We start from the raw sequence: 19455 nt of genomic DNA on the forward strand, positions 1-19455 counted from the left end.
TAAAAAGATACAATTAATATTTTGATTTTTTTTATAAATTTATCTATATTATTTCTATTACTCTTATTAAATACAATAATTAATTTATTTCCTTGAAATAGTTCAATAAATAATGAACTTGAAAGATTAAATTGACAACTTTATTGGAATCGGAGGAGATACTACATAATGCCACTGATGTATCGTTTTTGACATTTGGTCATTTTACTATTAACTGTACTTTTGATTGTCTCAGACTCTCAAATGAAACAAACTTCGTCCCAATTTGCCACTCACATCAGAAAAAGGAAAGCTTGGTATGGCAGTTGAATTAGTTGAGAAATTAATGAGAATTATGAATGACAGTTGGGTTCTTATACATATGTTTGAGGGCTCACATGCTATGAGTCGGCTCAGTAAACCAATTCAATGCTCTGTATTTCACATTCTTTTTGTCCCTTATTGTTCACGGACATCCCTCTTTCTCACCATCTTTAACGAAGTTCCTCTACAATGCCGCATTCCCATTTTGATTCTTATGACTAAAAGTATGCAAAAACCAAACCCGACTGATAAATTCAGTTTTTAATGCCCATATTTTTCAGTTTAATTTTCATATAAATCGAACCAAAAGAACCAACCGAATCGACTTTACATTTGAAAATGAAAGGAAAACCGAAAAAAAGAAAAGAAAAAAAAACTCTGTATTGAATAAGGTAAAAGTGCTCTAGCTATAACTCGTCCAATTAAATAGGAGACAATCCGAATGAAATATGACTACGTATGAAGCAATACAAGTAGGGTTCAACTAACCATTAATGGTAATAAATGAACATTTCTAGTGTCTACTAACAAGTTGTAGAATGTCAACAGCGATGGGTCATAAACATTCCTCATCAACTTCATCACAGATGGTCCTGATTTACACAGGACCGACCCATATTCATACACATCATGAAATGTTAGCAACCCACGTTTTACGACTCACAACCTCATTACTCAACATACAGACCTAGTGCAACCAGAGATCAGGCTTCCCGCTTCGTGTCGTATTTCAACAACACAGCTCAAAATAGTACAGATTTGCGGGGTTCATTATATTGACATCGACAGTGAAAATTCTTAACACAAGTATATCTAAGAAAGGCTACCCAGAACTGAAAATTAAATTATGTTGTCAAATTTAAATTATGAAAACCAATAGAATATACAATATGTTGAGATATATACTAAAGAATGCAAAGCTCACCGAAGATCAATGACTTCAAAGTCTACCTTGGAATTCATATAGACATGAGAACAATGCTCATATATTGGAGTTCCATCCAATGGCTCTTCATGGGGATGAAAACCCCTCTCCTGGCAATTTCTAATGACTTTCACGCCACCTGGATCAGACAGGTGAAATATGCCATGTGGACTGCATTTTAAAAAAATCAAGTTAGCATTTTCATAATAAAAAGTGTAAAGAGACGCTATATACCTATATCTAAGGAAATATAGTTCTATACCAGTACAAAATTTGTTATTAACATCTACCTCATCATTATAACACGCAAGGCAGGGCAAAAGACCCTCACTTTTCTGAAAATAAATGCTCCGATTTTCAGCATCCAAAATTCTAACTTTACACCACTAGTCTTAATTTGCAATTTCATGAAAACTACTGACACAATTAAATTGGTTGATAATTTGACCAAGACGCGCCATATATAGTTTAACACTACAGTGGAGCATTTACTTGCTCAACTTATTACTTCATAAAAATGAAGTGATTGCTCGGGAGAAAATGAAATATTACCTTGATGTATCAGTTGGGGCCATGACAATTGCAATTGATTCCGCTATCATGATCTGCAAGGAAAACATATAAAAAGACGTCCAGCCAAATGTGATATTGCAATATAGCGGCATAAGAACTAATGGAAGAGTAAATAAATGACGTCTTTGTAGCTAAACCATATTGAACAATTAATGAGCGACGATGTTGATGTTATTCAATGATATAACATTTTAAGACCTTTTTTTAGGAGTGACGGAGAACCATTGATTTAATGAAAAGACAAATAGATTTAAAAACGCAATAGTGATAATTGTCAACTTCGGTAGGAAGAAACAGTTAAGATAGCAAGGACTAGGGAAAATGAACGAAAATTTATGCTTTCAGAACCATTACAATGGAAGTTCAAAGAAAATGTAAGAATACACCAACACGCTTCATACAATGCTCTCAGCCCAAAACAGAAAAAAGAGGAACCGTAATGAACTCACAAACATCATAATTTTTGTGCATACTGTGAGGGAAAAATGACTTTTAGTTTCTGTTACCTGATATGAATAATGGGTGTGCAGATCAACAGAAGACATGAAGCATGTTTGGGATGGGTGTGTCTGAAAATACATGCAAGAAACAAGAGATAAGCTAACAGACATTTTAAAAGCAATCACTTAAAAAAATTAGCCATCTCTATAAATGTAGAGAAGATAACATATGAATATACCATCATGGCTATTAGGACACTTACATGAATCCACCCAAGAGGAAAGAGGTTCTTCTTGTCTTGAACTTCGAATATTTCTTCTTCATGAGATGTCTGACACTGTATTTCAATAAAGTAAACTAACCACAGATGCATAAATGAAAAATAAAAACTAAACATGCTACCATAAACATAAAACATGAAGCCAACATGTCAGTTGCTCGAATGAAGTTCAAAGTTAAGTTCCATAAAGTCTAATTACCATTTAAAGATGATGTTAGTTCAAAACATGAGCAGGCTATGAAAGCAGCCGATAAATAAATCATTAGGTTGCATTCATAAGTCTGTTATAAAGCTGTGGCTTTGTTTGCTCTAGGCCTTGGGTAATTGGTGGTAATGAGAAAATAGAATTAGACCAAGTCACAATCCCATTTTGCAAGATGATTATATACATACATATTACTGGGTAAAAGCTAGTAAAATGCAGAAAAGAGGGACCAAAAGTAAGCCAGAATCATGACAGTAATCGCTACAAAAGTAAAATCACCAGAAACGTTTCTCACCACTTACGATTCAGAGTAAAGAACGCACCTAAAACTATGAAGCATGGGAATATATTGCAACTTATGATGCAAAGTAGCAAATAAAATATCAATAAGAGAAGTTATCCTACCGAATCTGAAGTTGACTCTTGCTTTGGGATTATTAGTGCAGTGATTTCGAAGACCCTATTTTTCTACAGCACATAAAACGAAAAGTACAATAAATCATAACACAATGCCAAAATAGGAAACATCAAGACAAGTTTTTGTTTTCCTTGCAACTTCTATCAAAAAAAAATCCACTCACCAAGGAACCAGCCAGAATGCCACATGTCTCCAAATTTTTCTGGGTATTGGCATGAGCCAATCTCAAGAAATTTTCCATCAACTTTACTGGCTGCATTTTTTGTAAAAAAAGGATTATAAGGAACTGGCATCACAATGAAGAAGAACATAGACCAACTTATAGTGAACTGAAATTATCATGACGACCAAATGGCACTAATAAAGTTATGTGAAACAGTAGATAGGAGAATTCTTAAAGCATGTAAAACAGCATAAGACACCTACAACATGTAAATGCTTGTATGAATATGCACTTTCAATCCCATCCTGACAAGATTTTGCTGGTCCAGGTCTTGGATCTGCAACTCTCGATGGAGGAATCGGAGAAAATCCTTGCTGCAATTGAGCAAGAACAGGAGGCGGGGAGGGTTGCCTAGTGCCAACGAACTGAAATGGATCTTCCCTTACTTCATGAATTAAAGCAGGGATTGATTCTTTTGCTGGATGCCATCTTCCATCATTTAAGGAGAGTAGGGATTCCATTGTTGATTCAATCACCCCAGACTTACTATCAGTTACTGCAATATCATACAGTCCAGACTGATCCAGGCTGCAAAACCATAGATGGCATAGATGTTGGAACAGGATAAGTTACAAGCAAGCACTATATAGAGAGAAAAATTTAGAAAGTATCAAGGATCGGTCGGTAGCTTATTTTTATTGCAATACATAATGACTAAAGAAAGGTGACTAAAGAAAGGGAACAACAAAAAATAATATGTACGAGTGTTTAGTGAAAAGTTTATCATACAAGTGTTCACCTGGAATTTTCAGCAGAGGAAACATCAGCATAGTTTGGATACTGAACCTATTTAAAACAATTAAATTATCAATTATGTGGAATTAGAGTTATTTACTTCACAAAGACACACATATAAGAAAAGGAAAATATAACATAAATAACTAACAGAGGAAAGGACACAACAAAGCCATAAAAACAACGAAAAGGTTTACCTTTATCTCTGCAGTAGGTCCACGCCATTGGCCTCGAAGACCATTAGGGCCTAAGAATGAATGTCTAGACAAAGTTTCTTGCTTGGGAAGAGGTAAACTAATAGACCTGCATAAATTGAGAAACTCAGTCAGGTGTCATTCTAACAGACTCTAGCAAGTTGAAGCATATATGTCATGAGTTGCCAAAAAGCAATTCAGACAGCTCTCTTGATAACGAATAGCAGATCAGAACCTCATCTGCATAAATTGAGAAACTCTCGTGTTATTCTAACAGAATCTAGCGTGCAGAAGCATATATGTCATGAGTTGCACAAATGCAAGTCAGACAGTCCTCTTGATAGCATATAGCAGTTCAGAACCTCATCAGTGAAGCAAGGAGAAGTAAGTAAGGAGTCAGCTAAGTTCAGAATAGAGCCCATGATGGTTGAAACTGAAAGATTCACGTTCAGAAAATGAACATCACAATTTGAAAACACCTAGCAAACTTTAGTCTACTCTTCCTTACTTGTATAAATGCAAGAAGAGCACTTCGCATTTTATTGGAAATTCAATCCATATCTGTCTAGGACACACATAGTTCTGATAAGGAAAAGAGGAAAATATGCTCGAAGAGAGGAAAAGGAAGTTACAATACTGCAACAGAGAACGAGTGTTTAAGGAAAATAATATGCTCGAAGGAAAGAAAAAAAAGTAGAGAAAAAGCAATGATAACTGCATGAGAAAAGACAAGTAAGATTTTGAAAAATTAAGATAAACAAGTGAAAATTTAGAGGCAGTAACGGATTTATTGGGGAAAAAAAACATAGGCAGTGATATTTTACAGAACTGGCATTCAATCACATAATAAAATTCTACCAGTAATTGAAGCTTGTTTAACAGTGGTACTCTGGAAAAAGTCTTTTCAATACGTTGATGATCAGTTTGCTATCTAATCCCACAAACAGATAGCAATGCAAGCTAAGAAAGTAGAGGAGAAAATGGAACCAACACTAAATCCTAAAGTTAAGTAAAATTACATTAAAAAGGAATCCGAAAATCACTTGGAATCATGCATCTAAAATAACGTGTTTTACATTCAAAAGGAATTAATTGTTTACAGGTATCAAGTCCCCAAATGCAAAACTGCAATCCTTAATTATTATACTCACAACTTATTGAACTGCTTGTCAACTGGCAGGGTATTTAATTGTGAATCTTGAGTGTGATTGTAATTGTACTTTGAAGAAGACTGAAGTGCAACACCATAGGGCTAAAAAAAACACATCAAACAAAATTTGAAAATATAAAGAAGAGTTAGCAATAAAGAACCACAACAAGAAAAGGAAAAGAAAAACAAATCAAAAGGAAACCACTTAACGATTACGAATGCAAGATACAACGCTCGAGTATAAGTTAGTACCTGTTTAACATTGACACTAGAGTAAGAAACTCTATTAACAGGAAAGTTCTCCGAAGTAGATGGCTCAAAACCAGAAGAATTCCTTTCTGACCCATTAAGTTCACGAATTTGTTTATTTGCATAACCTTTATTCAGCTTGTCCACGCAACGGAGATATTCAGGCTTTAAAGATTCAAGTTCATCTAATACACCTAACAATCTCTACACGAAGAACAAATAACATCAGAAAACGACAGTATCGCCATATAAAATCACAATTCAAACACAGTCAATCAACAACTGAATTAAATTAAAAATTAATTAAACACTCACCTTTCGATAAGACACTCTTTCCTTTGGCAGCAAAACTTGATAATCTTTATGGAATGGAATCGTTTCCGATACTAAACTAAACAAGAATTGAAAAAGAAAATAGTTATCAACTTAGAAAAACAAATATAAATTCACATAAAACAAGTGTTTAATTCAAATAATTAATTAAATTTACCTCGAAAACCTAATAAGTATTATATACAAATCTACAATATTCTTCTCTTCTCGATGTATTACCGCCTGTTAAAAGATCAACAAAAAACAAACCTAAAGTTCAGTAATACTAAAATGAACCCTAACACCATCACTAACCAGCACTATCTCATAATTAAATCATATTAACAACTTAGAATATTTAATTACGGAACAAGCTGAATAATTAGCAAAACAGTAAGATCAATAATACTAGCAATAATGATCAAATTAAGCAATAACAAGAGAACCTGTCTTAGGAGATTTTCGGCAATTCGGTAATAGAACCAGAGAGGAATCCGATTATCGACTTCTACTTTTTGATTCACATTGATATTCATTCTTTTTGTTCTGCTTTTACCAGCTGTGAAGAGCGGATGTGTGATCAAATCTCCGATGTAATTTCCGATGACGATGCCACGTGTCCGTGCAATTTTGCAGGGATATTCAATGTCTCAGCGTAGGAGCTAAGGAACTGGAGAAGAAACGAATTATCGGATTTTGAAGAGTTGAGGAAGAAATTTCTGTTTGTCAGTGTTTCTTCTTTATTGTATACGCTGCGTTTTGGTTAGACACGGTGGTTAGCACTGTAATGAATTATGTGGCGAAGTATTATTCGATGTTATTAAACTTTTTTCTTGAGGTGTTTTGATTGGGTACAATAGGTACCATGTTAATGCCCTCTTTCCAACTTCCCTGTGTACATGTTCATTGACCGGGTTTTGAGTGGGTCCATTGGGCTTTACTAGTTCGAATACAAACTCCGATTCCAACCCGATTCAGATTTAATATTTAAAATTTACTATTCAAATATTAAATTTATGTAAACTCGGATCGTTTTTCTTTTTTTCAATTTACTACATTGATTATAAATAATATTACTGAATATACTAAAAAGAACATATTTAATATGAAAGAAAAAAATATTTCAATCTCGGCTCAATGATATTGGACTTGGACAAATCGGGTGATGAGGTCTAATTTCAAGTAATATGTTACTTAATAGACTTATTTATATTAAAATTTCTAAATTTTACCATTCTAAGCTTCACGATTGAAAGTTATAAATCATGTCCCACCTATCATTGTTTGGAAAATTCAGGCCGATTGCCATAATCCGTCGTCCTATAAGTGCTAAAATCTACATCATTCAGGGTCAAAAAAGTTGCTGAAGGTTAAAAGACTATAACATTATATAGCAACTTTCAAATGAGATGCTTAAAGCACTCAAAAGCAAAAGTTTTAGTATTTTAATGTAAATAACCATTCAAAACATTGTGCACTAAACCGGAAAATGCTTGAAAGGTTAAACTGCGGATTGAAATACAAAAACAAGCATTAAAAGTAATCGAATTTAGATTAATAGTACACTAATGATTATTAGGCATATCATGGTGTGATAACAGGAGAGTGGCATAGAGAAGCTCATTCCAGGAGTCTGGAACACCAGGCAGACACCAATGACTACAATCCTGGATCATTTCAGGGGTTCTTTTGATCTCAGGTTGCCTGTAAGAAGAAGGATGGCCATCTTTTCTGTAATCTGTCATTCGAGTAATGTTGAGATAAAACACAGGCGTCTTCATTTCCGATATAACGGATTCAACTACGCTCATCATCCATGGATATGGTGCAAGGTCTGTGTCGTTTGTTATCGGCAGCTTCTCACTATCACATCGGCCAATTGAACTATTCCATGCCACTTTCCTGCAAAACAAATTATATTCAAACATATGTTGCATGAATTGTCTAGTCCTACATTTCAGCATTTCGTTTTCATTTCCGGAGGAACTTCAAGAACTCGGAAACCTATATTGCACGTGTTTACATTTTCGTGCTGCGTAATAGATGAGCAAAAGTTTCAGCAGGCTTTACGACACTATATTGCACGAAAACTTTTTGAGTTCTACTTTTCCACATTTTGTTTAAGTTTACAAAAAGTACCCCACAAACTCTGAAAGGCTATATTTATAACCTATTCTAGTAAACATATCATATCCCCATTTTATATAAAGTGTGCTATTTTCATGAGTCCTACGTTTTCCGTATTCCTTTCGATATAACTCGAAAACTTTCATTTATCCAAAAAAAAAAACTCGAAAACTTTATACTTCATAACCTCTTTTAACATTTTACATTTCAGCAAGTCTCGTTTACCTATTTCCGTTTCCATTTCCGTGCAATATGTCGGAATTACCTAAAGTGAGAAGCTGAATAGCCTCGAAAGAAGACCCTCGTATGACTACTGTTGACATTAGCATCAACCCATTGCGCCCATGTCGACAAAGCTTTCGTGTAAGCTTCTGTCACTTCTAATCTGTTATACACATGACTGCCTTCTTGAAAGTAATCTTTGCTGAAACATAAAAAAAACAAATGATTAACCATATAATTAGCACTTGATTTGATCATAACTAGATATGATTAAGGAGAATTTTATACCCTTTATAGGTCTTTTGGTGAGTCCACCAATGGCCTGTATTGAAAATTATAATATCAGCATCACAATACTTAGTGGAAGTCCCCTGAATCACGTCAAGCCTCAGTGTTTCTCTTCTTCTCCCAGAAGTGTCCGATGCTTTCCATTCTTGAACCAAAAATGGTGATTTTACAAAATCTATTGAGCAGTTATAATCCTACACTTAGAAAAAATAAAACAGAGTAAATTTTAATAATTAAGTTAAACATAATCAAGAACATAAATTTGAAGACTTACAATAAATTTGAAAGAGTAAAAACCCAAAGTTCTGAACTCTTTTCTGCCAGAAACCTCGAAAACTCTGGTTTTATTCAGCAATGATTCTCTTAAAGAACAGACCAAAGATTCCCACATATTTCTATTCAATGAATCACCAACGAACACTAATCTTTTTCCTTTCAGCATCTCCAACATGTTCCTCCCGTCAAATCTGCAAAACCTGAAAATTTCAAGAAAACGAAAACGAAAACGAAAAAGGATTGAAAGTTCAATCAATTCAAGACCTTGGAATTTGGCACCCATGTGGTTTCCATCGATATCTAAGATAACCCATGTCAGGTTTCCCATTCTTGAAACAGTTGAAAGAATCATCAACAAACGGGCAAGACCCTGGTTTATAAATCGGATCAAAACCATAATCAAGAACCCAATTCCCACTAAAAATATCACAAGAACTAAGTCTTGAAGAAACAACATCGTCGTCATAATCCGTGTCTTCTTTTCTTGAATTCCTTCGAGTTCTCTCCATTGCAGTGACCGAAGAGAGGGTGCAATTATCGCGTAAATCGGAGACGAGGCATGTTTTTGACGGTTTGATTGAGGAGAACGGGGAGATATAAGATGCAGCGAAGAGAAGACGGGAGGCGATGGCAGAGGCGGTGAAAGATGGGGAGTGGTTAGTGATTGAATTTGAGAGTAAAAGAATTGAGAGGAGGAGTAAAGATGTGGCTAAGAAGTGAGTTCTTGAAAATGGGCATGATAAAGTTGTTGATATGCTTGTGAAAGCAGAAGTGAAAATGTTCTTGAAATACGCCATTGAAGTTGATGACTCAGAAGGAATTTGTGAGGGTTTGTGTAATTGGGTTTATAGCCGTTTTAGAAGAGAAAATGGGGTTGGTTTTGTCTTTTTGGAGGGAAACTGGTTTTATAACTGTTTTATGAGAAATTATGGGGATAATTGAATTGATGCATAGTAGTTTTTGAGTGAAAATATCTACCTGCTCCATATAGATCTTTTTTTTTATAAACCAAACTAATAGATTAATATTATGTAATTATTTTTGTGAGAATAATACTATATAATATTTATTATTATTAATGATGAACATATATGTCAACCACTAAATCTCTAAATATAAAAATATTACTGCATTCATCTATTTGTATAGATTTGAAATCAACCACTAAATCTCTAAATTCATCTATTTGTATACATTTTAACCAACTGATTTGTGTTCAGTAGAATGTGATTGCACACCTTTGTTTTGTACCGAAATGTTACACTATATTACTATGACTAAAAGAAGTTACATTAAATTGCAATCAATTGAAATCAACTAGTCCATCTATTACATAAACAGTAGCAGAAGAAACACTCTGCTCTGCCGCATATCTCCAAGAAAAGAGTTATCATAAACATTTATATTATACAGAAACTTATCGAGTGCAAAGTTTCAACATTTTATTTCCGAAATTCTATATATAAAACTATCATTTCATTGTTTTTCATTCAACGTGTTCCATTTGAGCTTTTCCACATCCGTGCAGCATAGATAAATAAACGTCAAAGCAATAAAGTATGCAGTATGAAGGCAAAGCCAAGTCCAAAGAGAATCTGGATTCTGCTGAAGTATGCACTGTTTTCTTCATATTGAAGGTGCTCAGCGACATTGAAATCACCTGCACATCACAAAAATTGTTTTAACTTTTACGACAGTTCAGCAGTAACAAAATCTTATACAAGTATCTTCACGAGCGAGTAAAAGGCACCTCTTTCCGGACCATAGCTACATCCTGCCTTGATTGTACCGCGAACAGCATATATGGAAGCCTTGTTGTAGAACAGAAAGTGTGTCATGATGTTTTCTATGCAGTTTAGCACCAAATGTGTCTCTGTAAGACATGGTCCATTGCAGTATTCATCTACGTAATCAGGAGGCACATTCAAATTTCCACTCTCTGTCAATCTATAGTCGTCTGCACAGCTGCTGTAAATCTGCAAGTTGGTGAAATGTTGGTACACAAGAATTTTTTTCCGAAACATACCTAACCGAGGATAGAAAACTAATGCAGCTTGTGGCAGAAATTGAAAATATAGCATATAACATAAATGCAGTGCATAAAGAAATCTAGAGAGAAAATAAGCACTTAAAATAGCTTATGATGTTTGATTAATCATTAAGAATCGGCTTACATGTCTTTCGTTGAAACACAGCAAAGCTTTAGCGACAATTTCAGCTGGATCATCACCAAAAACACCTGCACCGCCGGTTTGGGGTATGCTTCCCACGCCGCCAGAGCCTGAATATGGCTGACCTCCTAGGCCGCCTGCACCTGTGTAAGGCTCGTAATCTAAACCGCCTGCGCCTGTCTGAGGCACATCTCCATTATATGCCTTCCCTGTCAAAGGATTTATGGAACTTTATCAATTGCTAAAATCAAAATAAGTGATTCTCGGAGGACACTGTTTCTCTCTTTTCACATACCTGAGTTGCAGCAGAATATAGAGAAGCTGACAATAACAACAGCTAATGCGAAAGGTCTAAGGGTCACTGAAATTGACATTTCTGAATAATGTAAGCAATACAGCTGGTAGAAGTGAAAGGAATGAAACCTATTTTATATGCAAAAGCAGGAAGACCAACCTTGAAAATAGTACGGATAGTTGTAGCAAGAATGGCATTTTCATAAGGTTGAAGTTTTGCATAAACTCACTGATGTGGCCCACAGAATGTTCTAAATTGTATAGTATATAGTGACATATGCACCTCAAGCAAAGTGAACACTTCAAGAACAGAAAAATATAGTAATAAAGAAAGAAGGTTGGTGAATTTCTAGTGAAAAAATCTAACATAGTGGTTTCTTCCAAGTTTCATAATAAGCAGATGAGCGCAAGCCACCAACTTTGTTTTCTTTACAAGATTTTCCTGATTAATCAAACCTAAAAGTTCTATGATTTAATCTTTATATCAGAAGTGTCGGCTGCTTTTCTAATTCCTCAAGAAGGAAATTAGATTAGTGTTGGCTGCCTAAATAATTTATGCATAGAAGCATAAGCATAAGGTTGGTACAAAGACGTGAAAGCAGTCGAGTAAAAAGAAGTGTCTAGACTTATCTTCCTCAGGCATTCAATTAACTCCAATCCACTGAAGCCTTTTCAACCAACGTACAATAATCCTGCGGCTGGACAGTCAAACAGACAGACCAGAAGTAGTCCATCTAGCCAGCAAAGGATAAAATATGCTACAAGGGAGCAATGTCAGAAGACGGTAATGTGCCTTCAGAATCTCTCCATGCCACCCCAGGAAATGTAAGTTTGCTTTTACTTTCCAAATATGTGAAAGTTATGATAACACGTAACGTCAGAAAAATGACCTCCTCGCTCTCAAGTCTCAACAACTGTGTAAAGAAAATGGAGTACACAAGCACAGTAGTCTCACAGAATGTTGAAATTAAAAGTTGATGCTATTCTGCTTCATTTGGCAAAGAGATATCTCAGCTGGACTCAATCTTCAGGAACCAGCTTTTCTGGAGGTGGCGTTGATTGCTCACAGTTTTAGTGAACATCTGCTTAGACCACCCATACCTGAACAGACATATCATTAGGAAAAAGTACAATGTTTTCTGCCGAAAAACTTGTAGCAATTTGATAAGAATAAAGCAATTTTCATCACCAAGTATCGGATATACATGATTCCACAAATGATATGAGCAGCAGTCTGGTTTCTTGTGATTGCTTTGCTTCTAAAGCGAAAAATATAAATAAAGCATCATGGACTTATCAATCAGGAAGAGCAGAATCCTCTTGTCCAATAGAAACATTCACAAAAATGCCCCTCTTATTACATGTTTTGGCAAGTTTTTTGGCCTCTTCAAGCTGACCTTGTGTAACTAAAGCGTCCAATATTATTTTGCATGTAAAGGAATCAGGTAAGCAACCATTTGCTTCCATTGAGAGAAATATCTCCTTAGCTTCATTAAATCTCCCTGATTCGCAGAACACCTTGATAAAAGCACCATAAGTGTAATTATCTGGAACCAAACCCAATGACAGCATTGAAGATAAAAGCTTCTCTGCATTCTCTGCCTTTCCCATTATGCAAAATCCTTGAATAAGTGCATTGAAAGTAAAAACATCAGGGCTTATACCATCCATCTGCATTTTTCGGAAGAGTTTCATTGCTCTTGGAATATCCCCTATGATACACAAAGAATGAATTAATGTATTGTATGTGACAGCATTGGGAGAGATGCCCCACTCAACCATTTCTGTGAAACAACTTAAAGCATCCTCAACCCGTTTTGATCGACAAAGGCCATCAATTATTGAACTAAAAGTGAATATATCAGGTTTAAACCCATGTTCTAAAATCATCTCTAATAAATCCCTCGACTTGCATACCTCTCCCTCTTTGCAGAACCCACTGATAAGGGTATTGAAAGTAACGAGATTAGGTATTATACCTTTATATTCCATCTCTTTGAAAGCCTTTGCTGCTTTATCCATCATTCTGGTTTTGCAGAAACAATCTATTACCATGTTATAAGAACAGACATTAGATAAAAGTCCATCCTTAACCATCTGATTAAAATACTTGTCCGCTTCCGTACATTTTCCAGCCTTATTTAAAGCTACAATCAGTGTAAGATAGGTCCTAAAGACCAATTTCAAGCCTTTCTCAACAAATTCATCTAATATATCGCAAGTCTCGTTTAGATCCAAGCCCTTTATCAAACAATTCATTGCAATGTTAAATGCTGCACTGTCAGGCTTGTAGCCTATCTTCCCAAATTTCTTCAACAGAGCACCGGTCTCTCTTGCCATATTATTGCTTGACAAACAACATAATAGTGTATCACAAGCCAGTCTCTGCAAGACATGCTGCCTTTCGATAAACTGTATTGCTATCTCAAATGTTTTATTCGGAGCCACACAACGAAAGACCCCATGAATGAATGATCTAACTGTAGCTTCATTAGGACTCACATTGCGAGCCTTCATTGTATCTAAAACACTAAACGCTTCATCGACCTTCTTTGCGTTAAAGAAACCATCAATTAACATCGTATAAGTGAACACATTAGGCGTATGACCTAAACCTTCCATCTGCTTAACCAAACGGAGCGCCTCGTCCACAACACCACTCCTACAAACTCCATGAATAAGTATATTATAAGTAAACCTATCGGCTTTACAATTATCAGCCGACATCTGTTGGAACTTAAGATAAGCTAAATCAAGCGAATTCGATTTTACTAATGCGTCAATAACTGCATTATACAGCCTTGTACTAGGATTAATCCCCAAAAATGAAATCTGCCCAAATATCTCATCACAATACTTTGCCAGCCCTAATCTACCCCAACTACCAATCAAAACACAAAGCAATTCTTCGTTAATCCGAAAACCGGAGTTTTTAATATCCGTAAGCAAATCAACAGACAATACAACAGGACCTTTCCTATGTAAACAATTAGCTAAAACACCTCTAATAGACTGATCCTTTGCAAATAAAGGGTCGACATTCAATACCCATATATAGAATTTCAAAAGGTATAATGGGTTTTCTTGATTTTGTAAGATACTAATAACAAACTGAGGATTCAAAATTATTCTCTTGGCTTTAAACTCATGGTTAAGCAATAAAAACCAGTCATTTCTGGAGAGAATTTTAGAAAAGTAATGATGATCAACGGGTTTTTGTGAGAGTTTTAATGAGTTAGGGTTTTTGAGGTGAGGGTTTAGGGGGGTGTGAGTACGAGTGTTACCTGTTGAAGAAGCTTCGGTTTTTCCGATGACGGGTTTTCGGTTTGATTTAAACTGATTAATTGATTCTTGAAATTGACATAAATTCTCAAGTGCAGGTAAAGATGATGACGTTGTTGCCCTAGAAGTAGCCAAAGCAAGGGCTTTCATGGCCGCTCTGCAGAAGCAGAATCCGATTGTAGACGATGAAGAGCTCGATTTTTCACTTTATACTGAACATAAAACGGCTTGACGTTTTCGTATATTTTACGGTCCGGTTCAAGTGATTAACCACATTACATTACCCAATAACGGCCTACAAGTTCCAGTATTATATGGGTCCGGTCCATTACTAATTAGTGTTGATGTTTGAACTAATGGCATTTTGAGGGTATTTTTCACCCCAAGGTCCTTGAACTTTTTTCTCTTTCTCACTAAAGTTTCTTTTATTTCAATTTATCATTTAAAAATCTTTAATTTCCAAATGTATAAGAAAAAAACTGGTATCATCCATTTTATAGCCTCTTTGTCAAATAATATTAACTTGAAGCTGATGTGTATTTTTTATATTCACAGTTTTTCGCTGGAGTAGTAATGTTGCACTGTAACTCTAGAGGCGGCAATTTTCTTGTAGAGGCGGTCATAACTGCTCCTACAAATGCTAGTTGCAAAGTTCATTGTTGTTTGATTTTTTTTAAATAGTCAAACGTGCGAATTGCGATCTTTCTGAGTTGGAATTCTGATTTCGCTGTAGATCTATTGTAGGCGTCCAGTATAATATTTCTTATAAAATAGTTGTAAAATTGACAATAATGTTTTACGGTATCAAAATAAAATAAAATAACTTTGACGAAAAATAAACCAAAATTCAGGAAATGTAAATAAAAATTACTTGTGTTTTTTTTTACGATGAGAGTGATGAGCATGATTTTTTTAACTAATTCAAAATGAAGATAATCGTATTTTTAGGCCACTATAATTATTAGTATAACTCAAATTGAGTCTTTGAAACATAACTTGGTAATTATTAGAATGTTAAGCATATATGTGAATGTATTAATTTTCCATATTGCAGCTATAAAATTTTATGTAACATTGAAGAATCAATAGTTAAATACTTAGATATAAATAACAAAAGCTGTTTTTATTATAAACCAGCCAAATTTCAAAAGCCAATTGCATTGTACAATCTGCACAATTTCATTTTAATTGATTTTTTAGCACATCAAATAATTGAGTTTAACACTTATGCTGTCAACATTCCTGCAAGAAGACCCAGAAAAATTAATTAGTTCAAATCTGAAATGATTTCAAAATTTGAGTTAATTAATAATGACATAAATATTAAAATTACTCACATGTGTACTTGATGTGGTACAAGCTGGTCTTCTTGGAGGAAGCTGTTGGTGAGGTGTTCTCTGCAATTTTTTATATCTCAGTTTAGCCATGCATTCTAAATTTCTGATCTAATTCAGTCCTCAATAAAATTATGTTCTTTAATTTAGTCCTTAATAAAAATTACTATGATATTTAATTTAGTCATCAATCAACATGTGTTATTACCTTTAATTTTGGTTGCAAAGTTTCTATGGGCACGGTTGAGTTTTGATTCACTGCAGCTCCTTGCTGTTCCATAATTAATAGTAAAATTAACAAAAAAAAATTAGCGGGTGTTTGTCAAACATTTCATGTGACATTAATGCATTCAATTTACGGTGAAATATAGTTACATTCAACTACATTAATACACTATTAATTGTTTACATAAGTTTGACACACTCTCCATTCCAAATTGAATAGGAGTGTTTATTCCATGCATTGGTTATGCCATGTCATATTTACAACAAGTTAATGAGCATTTATAATAAAAAATCTTTTATTAAACATTTAATTTATTTATAAAAATTAAAATAATTATTTTAATTTAATTAATTACTAGTTGTGTCTTTAAATGATTTTTAATGCATTATGCTACAATTATGGAACGTACTTATGACATTTAATCCCTCAAGTAATGACTGGGTTATATAACCTTTTTTTTGATGGAAACTGGGTATTGTTTATTAGTTATATAACTTGGGATGAAGAAAATTTTGAATATTGTTTATTAGTAATATAAAACAGAGAAAATAAAAGAAAAAAATACTACTATTGATTTTAAATTTTCTCATCGAAATAAATCTACCTTATATAGTGCCCAATCCGCTGAATCAAAGAAAGCTCGTTCATGATCCTATATCCATTATAAAGTTTCATTTAGACTATAATTCATACAATAATCAGATATATATGTATATATTTTTGAGTATATTTTTTAGCTTACCTTTGAAATTAAGGGCTTCTTTTTAGGCACAAGTCCTTCATATTTCTTGAACATAGATGTTACCTGTTATTAATACAAAGAAATTGATAAGTTTAAATTATCAACTAGTAATAATTAAATGTAGTGTAGACTATTTTATTTATTATTATAAGGGGGATTTCTGTCGTTTGGGAGAAGTATTGATTTCCACAGTTTTAGCAGAATTTTGTTCGGCTAGGTTATTGTCGAATTATCAACAAATCAAGGTAAACAAAAGTCTAAATTAAAATACGAAATCCAACATGTTAATTTAAATCTAATTAACAAATAATCTCCGTTTAAAAGACATCCCGTTAATTTACAAGCATGAACCATATCGAATTGATATTTAGCCATTGAATCATCACCGTCAATTTCACATAAACCTATCTTTTAAAGGATAATGATAGATTCACTGGGCCCTATGTACGCCACACGCCACATAATCCAATGGCTGTTTTATAGTATGAAACGCAGTTCATTACAGAACAGCTTATTTATCGTTTTGTTTTCATTTATTTATTGAGTAATTTATATTTCAAGATTTTAGTGATTCTTTTTGCATAACATTAATTCAGTAATTTCTATCTCAACCAGTTCTTAAAATTCTTAAAAAAAAATCAAATTTTTTAAAATAATAATATAAATAATTGTTATTTCCACCAAAATTTAAAACATTTGCTTGATATCATTCTCCAAATTTAAAATTTAAACACTATAAAACGTATTTTGAACAAAACGATGATGTTTAGTACCTGAGGCTCTTCATTTCTGTTGCAACCAGCCATGTGAGTTCCCCTGCTAAATAACTCACTACCAATATTCAAAAATAAAATAAAATTACTAACCCAATATTCAAGGAACAGAATAATTGAATGTTCATATGATATATATATATATATTATAAGAAGGAAAAAAAAAGGATTTTAATTCTTTAATCTTGAGATTACCTTGCACTATAGAAAATTTTTTTTAAAAAAAAAAGAAATGAAGAAGAAGAATTGGAATTATGGTTTCTGGTTTAGGTTATGGAGTGAAGAGATGAGATAAGAATATGGTAAGATAAATATTTTTGTCAAAGTTTAACAGTAGAAGAATAACAAAAGGGAAAGATATTTATATTTATATACTCATAAAGAAATAAAACTTGTAGAAGAGATTTTGGTGAGAATAAGTTTGAAGGCTGGTGGACTACTACTATAATACTTCACAACATTTTGTTTTTTTTTGTTTTTTAATATTTATAGTTAGATTATGACTCTATATTTTAGTTGGAGTATTTTAGAATAATGCTATTTAATCTATCTTTTTATCCCTCTTTGTTGTACAATATAGCGTGGCGCTAGAAGAATGAAAAAATTTAATTAGTTTTTTTGATTGTATATTTCATAAAGATATTCGATAAATAAAAAATTGAAACATAAGGAGAAAAATAGAATTTAATATAAAAATTCGGGTTATAATTTTTTTATTATTATTTTAATGCATTGTGATTTCATGCTTCTAATATACCAATTATGCTAATACAAATTATTTAATTAAAAGATAATTTTATTCTTTATTTTGTATGTCAAGAAAAGAATTAGTCTTTATATTTGTTAAGTATCTAAAACAAGTTGGTCCATAAACTCCATTGCAAATACACACCCATTTGCATCCTCACACGTGCCACTCTTTATATTGCCGACAGTTCTATGCACATGTGTATACCTACAATTTGTGATAATATCATTTTTTTGTCAAATGGGCAAAAAGTTGTGAAAAGTTTCTAATATTATTATGCCCCATCTATTTTCTAAATTGAAATGTTTGCATTCTTTTTATCAAGTAAGATAAATCTATTAATTTTTATAATTATGTACAATATAAAAAGCATTGTTGTTTAAAAAATTTGAATTTTATCGTTTAAATTTAAACTTTTATATTTTTATCAATTATGACCAAATTTTAAAAGTGTTATTTAACTTCTAAAATAGTTACTATAAACGTTTGACGCAATTGGTAAAAAATACAAAAAATTGGATTTAAAAATAAAAACTATTAGTCATAATTGCAAATAGAAAAACTTTTAAATTGGACATAGCTGTAAAAATATAAAATATTGATCGCAATTGATTAAAAACGCAAAACTTTGGATCTAAATAATAGTTTGACTTTTTTTATTGTGCAATGAGAAACAATAGAATATAATTAACATTAATATATGAAATGGAATTTCATTATGTGATTAAAATAATTGAAATAAATATATATTTTTTTAAGAAAAATGGACATCTTATTTAGTAAGTAGTTTTCACCTTTATTAAGGAAATTTAGAATAAAATATTAATTTCAAGGTCAAAGTATATTTGAAGGTGTATTCGTAAAATAATATAGAGAGAATATTGATACTGAAATTAAGTGGGATTACAATATTGTAGATTCTTCTGACTTCCTTCAAATTTCTGATATATAAGAGCATCTCCAA

The 19455-nt window shown here is 33.1% G+C and overlaps 5 protein-coding genes across 6 annotated transcripts; all 5 read right to left on the minus strand.

Annotated features, from left to right (window-relative positions):
* Positions 1 to 691: 691 nt before the first annotated feature.
* On the minus strand, positions 692 to 6795 carry LOC126669219 (AMSH-like ubiquitin thioesterase 3). The gene is made up of 14 exons (XM_050362629.2): positions 6455 to 6795; positions 6187 to 6251; positions 6012 to 6087; positions 5700 to 5900; positions 5449 to 5549; positions 4301 to 4406; positions 4108 to 4154; positions 3572 to 3896; positions 3309 to 3398; positions 3133 to 3195; positions 2505 to 2579; positions 2308 to 2370; positions 1781 to 1833; positions 692 to 1399 (listed from the first exon to the last, which is right to left on the minus strand). The coding sequence occupies exons 1-14, from the start codon at positions 6542 to 6544 to the stop codon at positions 1225 to 1227; spliced, it is 1530 nt and encodes a 509-aa protein (XP_050218586.1). The 5' UTR covers positions 6545 to 6795; the 3' UTR covers positions 692 to 1224.
* A 746-nt stretch (positions 6796 to 7541) lies between these two features.
* Positions 7542 to 9880, minus strand: LOC126667225 (protein trichome birefringence-like 4). Its single transcript, XM_050360193.2, has 5 exons — positions 9186 to 9880; positions 8920 to 9112; positions 8646 to 8839; positions 8401 to 8559; positions 7542 to 7910 (listed from the first exon to the last, which is right to left on the minus strand). Exons 1-5 carry the CDS (start codon positions 9716 to 9718, stop codon positions 7574 to 7576), a joined length of 1416 nt encoding a protein of 471 aa, XP_050216150.1. The 5' UTR covers positions 9719 to 9880; the 3' UTR covers positions 7542 to 7573.
* A 328-nt stretch (positions 9881 to 10208) lies between these two features.
* On the minus strand, positions 10209 to 11540 carry LOC126667530 (uncharacterized). The gene is made up of 4 exons (XM_050360517.2): positions 11388 to 11540; positions 11096 to 11301; positions 10672 to 10897; positions 10209 to 10581 (listed from the first exon to the last, which is right to left on the minus strand). The coding sequence occupies exons 1-4, from the start codon at positions 11464 to 11466 to the stop codon at positions 10466 to 10468; spliced, it is 627 nt and encodes a 208-aa protein (XP_050216474.2). The 5' UTR covers positions 11467 to 11540; the 3' UTR covers positions 10209 to 10465.
* A 453-nt stretch (positions 11541 to 11993) lies between these two features.
* On the minus strand, positions 11994 to 14946 carry LOC126668892 (putative pentatricopeptide repeat-containing protein At3g16890, mitochondrial). The gene is made up of 2 exons (XM_050362111.2): positions 12576 to 14946; positions 11994 to 12487 (listed from the first exon to the last, which is right to left on the minus strand). The coding sequence occupies exon 1, from the start codon at positions 14816 to 14818 to the stop codon at positions 12683 to 12685; it is 2136 nt and encodes a 711-aa protein (XP_050218068.1). The 5' UTR covers positions 14819 to 14946; the 3' UTR covers positions 11994 to 12487; positions 12576 to 12682.
* Positions 14947 to 15772: 826 nt separating this feature from the next.
* Positions 15773 to 18199, minus strand: LOC126669002 (uncharacterized). Of its 2 annotated transcripts, XM_050362277.2 has the most exons (7): positions 17939 to 18182; positions 17744 to 17801; positions 16971 to 17033; positions 16833 to 16880; positions 16211 to 16273; positions 16006 to 16065; positions 15773 to 15910 (listed from the first exon to the last, which is right to left on the minus strand). In XM_050362277.2, the coding sequence occupies exons 2-7, from the start codon at positions 17774 to 17776 to the stop codon at positions 15902 to 15904; spliced, it is 276 nt and encodes a 91-aa protein (XP_050218234.1). In that variant the 5' UTR covers positions 17777 to 17801; positions 17939 to 18182; the 3' UTR covers positions 15773 to 15901. The 2 variants fall into 2 exon arrangements, with proteins under 2 accessions (XP_050218234.1, XP_050218235.1); XM_050362278.2 differs by lacking the exon at positions 16833 to 16880 and having other exon boundaries at positions 17939 to 18199.
* Positions 18200 to 19455: the final 1256 nt, after the last annotated feature.

The sequence above is a fragment of the Mercurialis annua genome, linkage group LG2 (genome assembly GCF_937616625.2).
Source record: "Mercurialis annua linkage group LG2, ddMerAnnu1.2, whole genome shotgun sequence".
Taxonomy (NCBI): Eukaryota; Viridiplantae; Streptophyta; class Magnoliopsida; order Malpighiales; family Euphorbiaceae; genus Mercurialis; species Mercurialis annua.

Bases quoted from the DNA above. Each gene is read 5' to 3' on its own strand.
- LOC126669002 (XM_050362277.2), bottom strand. From the start codon at position 17,776: ATGGCTGGTTGCAACAGAAATGAAGAGCCTCAG. The intron at 16,881-16,970 runs GTAAGCTAAAAA...TAATGGATATAG, and splicing joins AGAAGCCCTTAATTTCAAAG to GATCATGAACGAGCTTTCTT. The intron at 16,066-16,210 runs GTAATAACACAT...AAAAAATTGCAG, and splicing joins CTTTGCAACCAAAATTAAAG to AGAACACCTCACCAACAGCT.
- LOC126669219 (XM_050362629.2), bottom strand. From the start codon at position 6,544: ATGAATATCAATGTGAATCAAAAAGTAGAAGTCGATAATCGGATTCCT. The intron at 6,252-6,454 runs GTTCTCTTGTTA...ATCTTTTAACAG, and splicing joins CCGAAAATCTCCTAAGACAG to GCGGTAATACATCGAGAAGA. The intron at 6,088-6,186 runs GTAAATTTAATT...ATTCTTGTTTAG, and splicing joins ATACTTATTAGGTTTTCGAG to TTTAGTATCGGAAACGATTC.
- LOC126668892 (XM_050362111.2), bottom strand. From the start codon at position 14,818: ATGAAAGCCCTTGCTTTGGCTACTTCTAGGGCAACAACGTCATCATCT.
- LOC126667530 (XM_050360517.2), bottom strand. From the start codon at position 11,466: ATGTCAATTTCAGTGACCCTTAGACCTTTCGCATTAGCTGTTGTTATT. The intron at 11,302-11,387 runs GTATGTGAAAAG...ATCCTTTGACAG, and splicing joins TATATTCTGCTGCAACTCAG to GGAAGGCATATAATGGAGAT. The intron at 10,582-10,671 runs GTGCCTTTTACT...TGTGATGTGCAG, and splicing joins TAGCTATGGTCCGGAAAGAG to GTGATTTCAATGTCGCTGAG.
- LOC126667225 (XM_050360193.2), bottom strand. From the start codon at position 9,718: ATGGCGTATTTCAAGAACATTTTCACTTCTGCTTTCACAAGCATATCA. The intron at 8,840-8,919 runs GTAAGTCTTCAA...TTCTAAGTGTAG, and splicing joins TTTACTCTTTCAAATTTATT to GATTATAACTGCTCAATAGA. The intron at 7,911-8,400 runs GTAATTCCGACA...TTTGTTTTGCAG, and splicing joins TATTCAGCTTCTCACTTTAG to GAAAGTGGCATGGAATAGTT.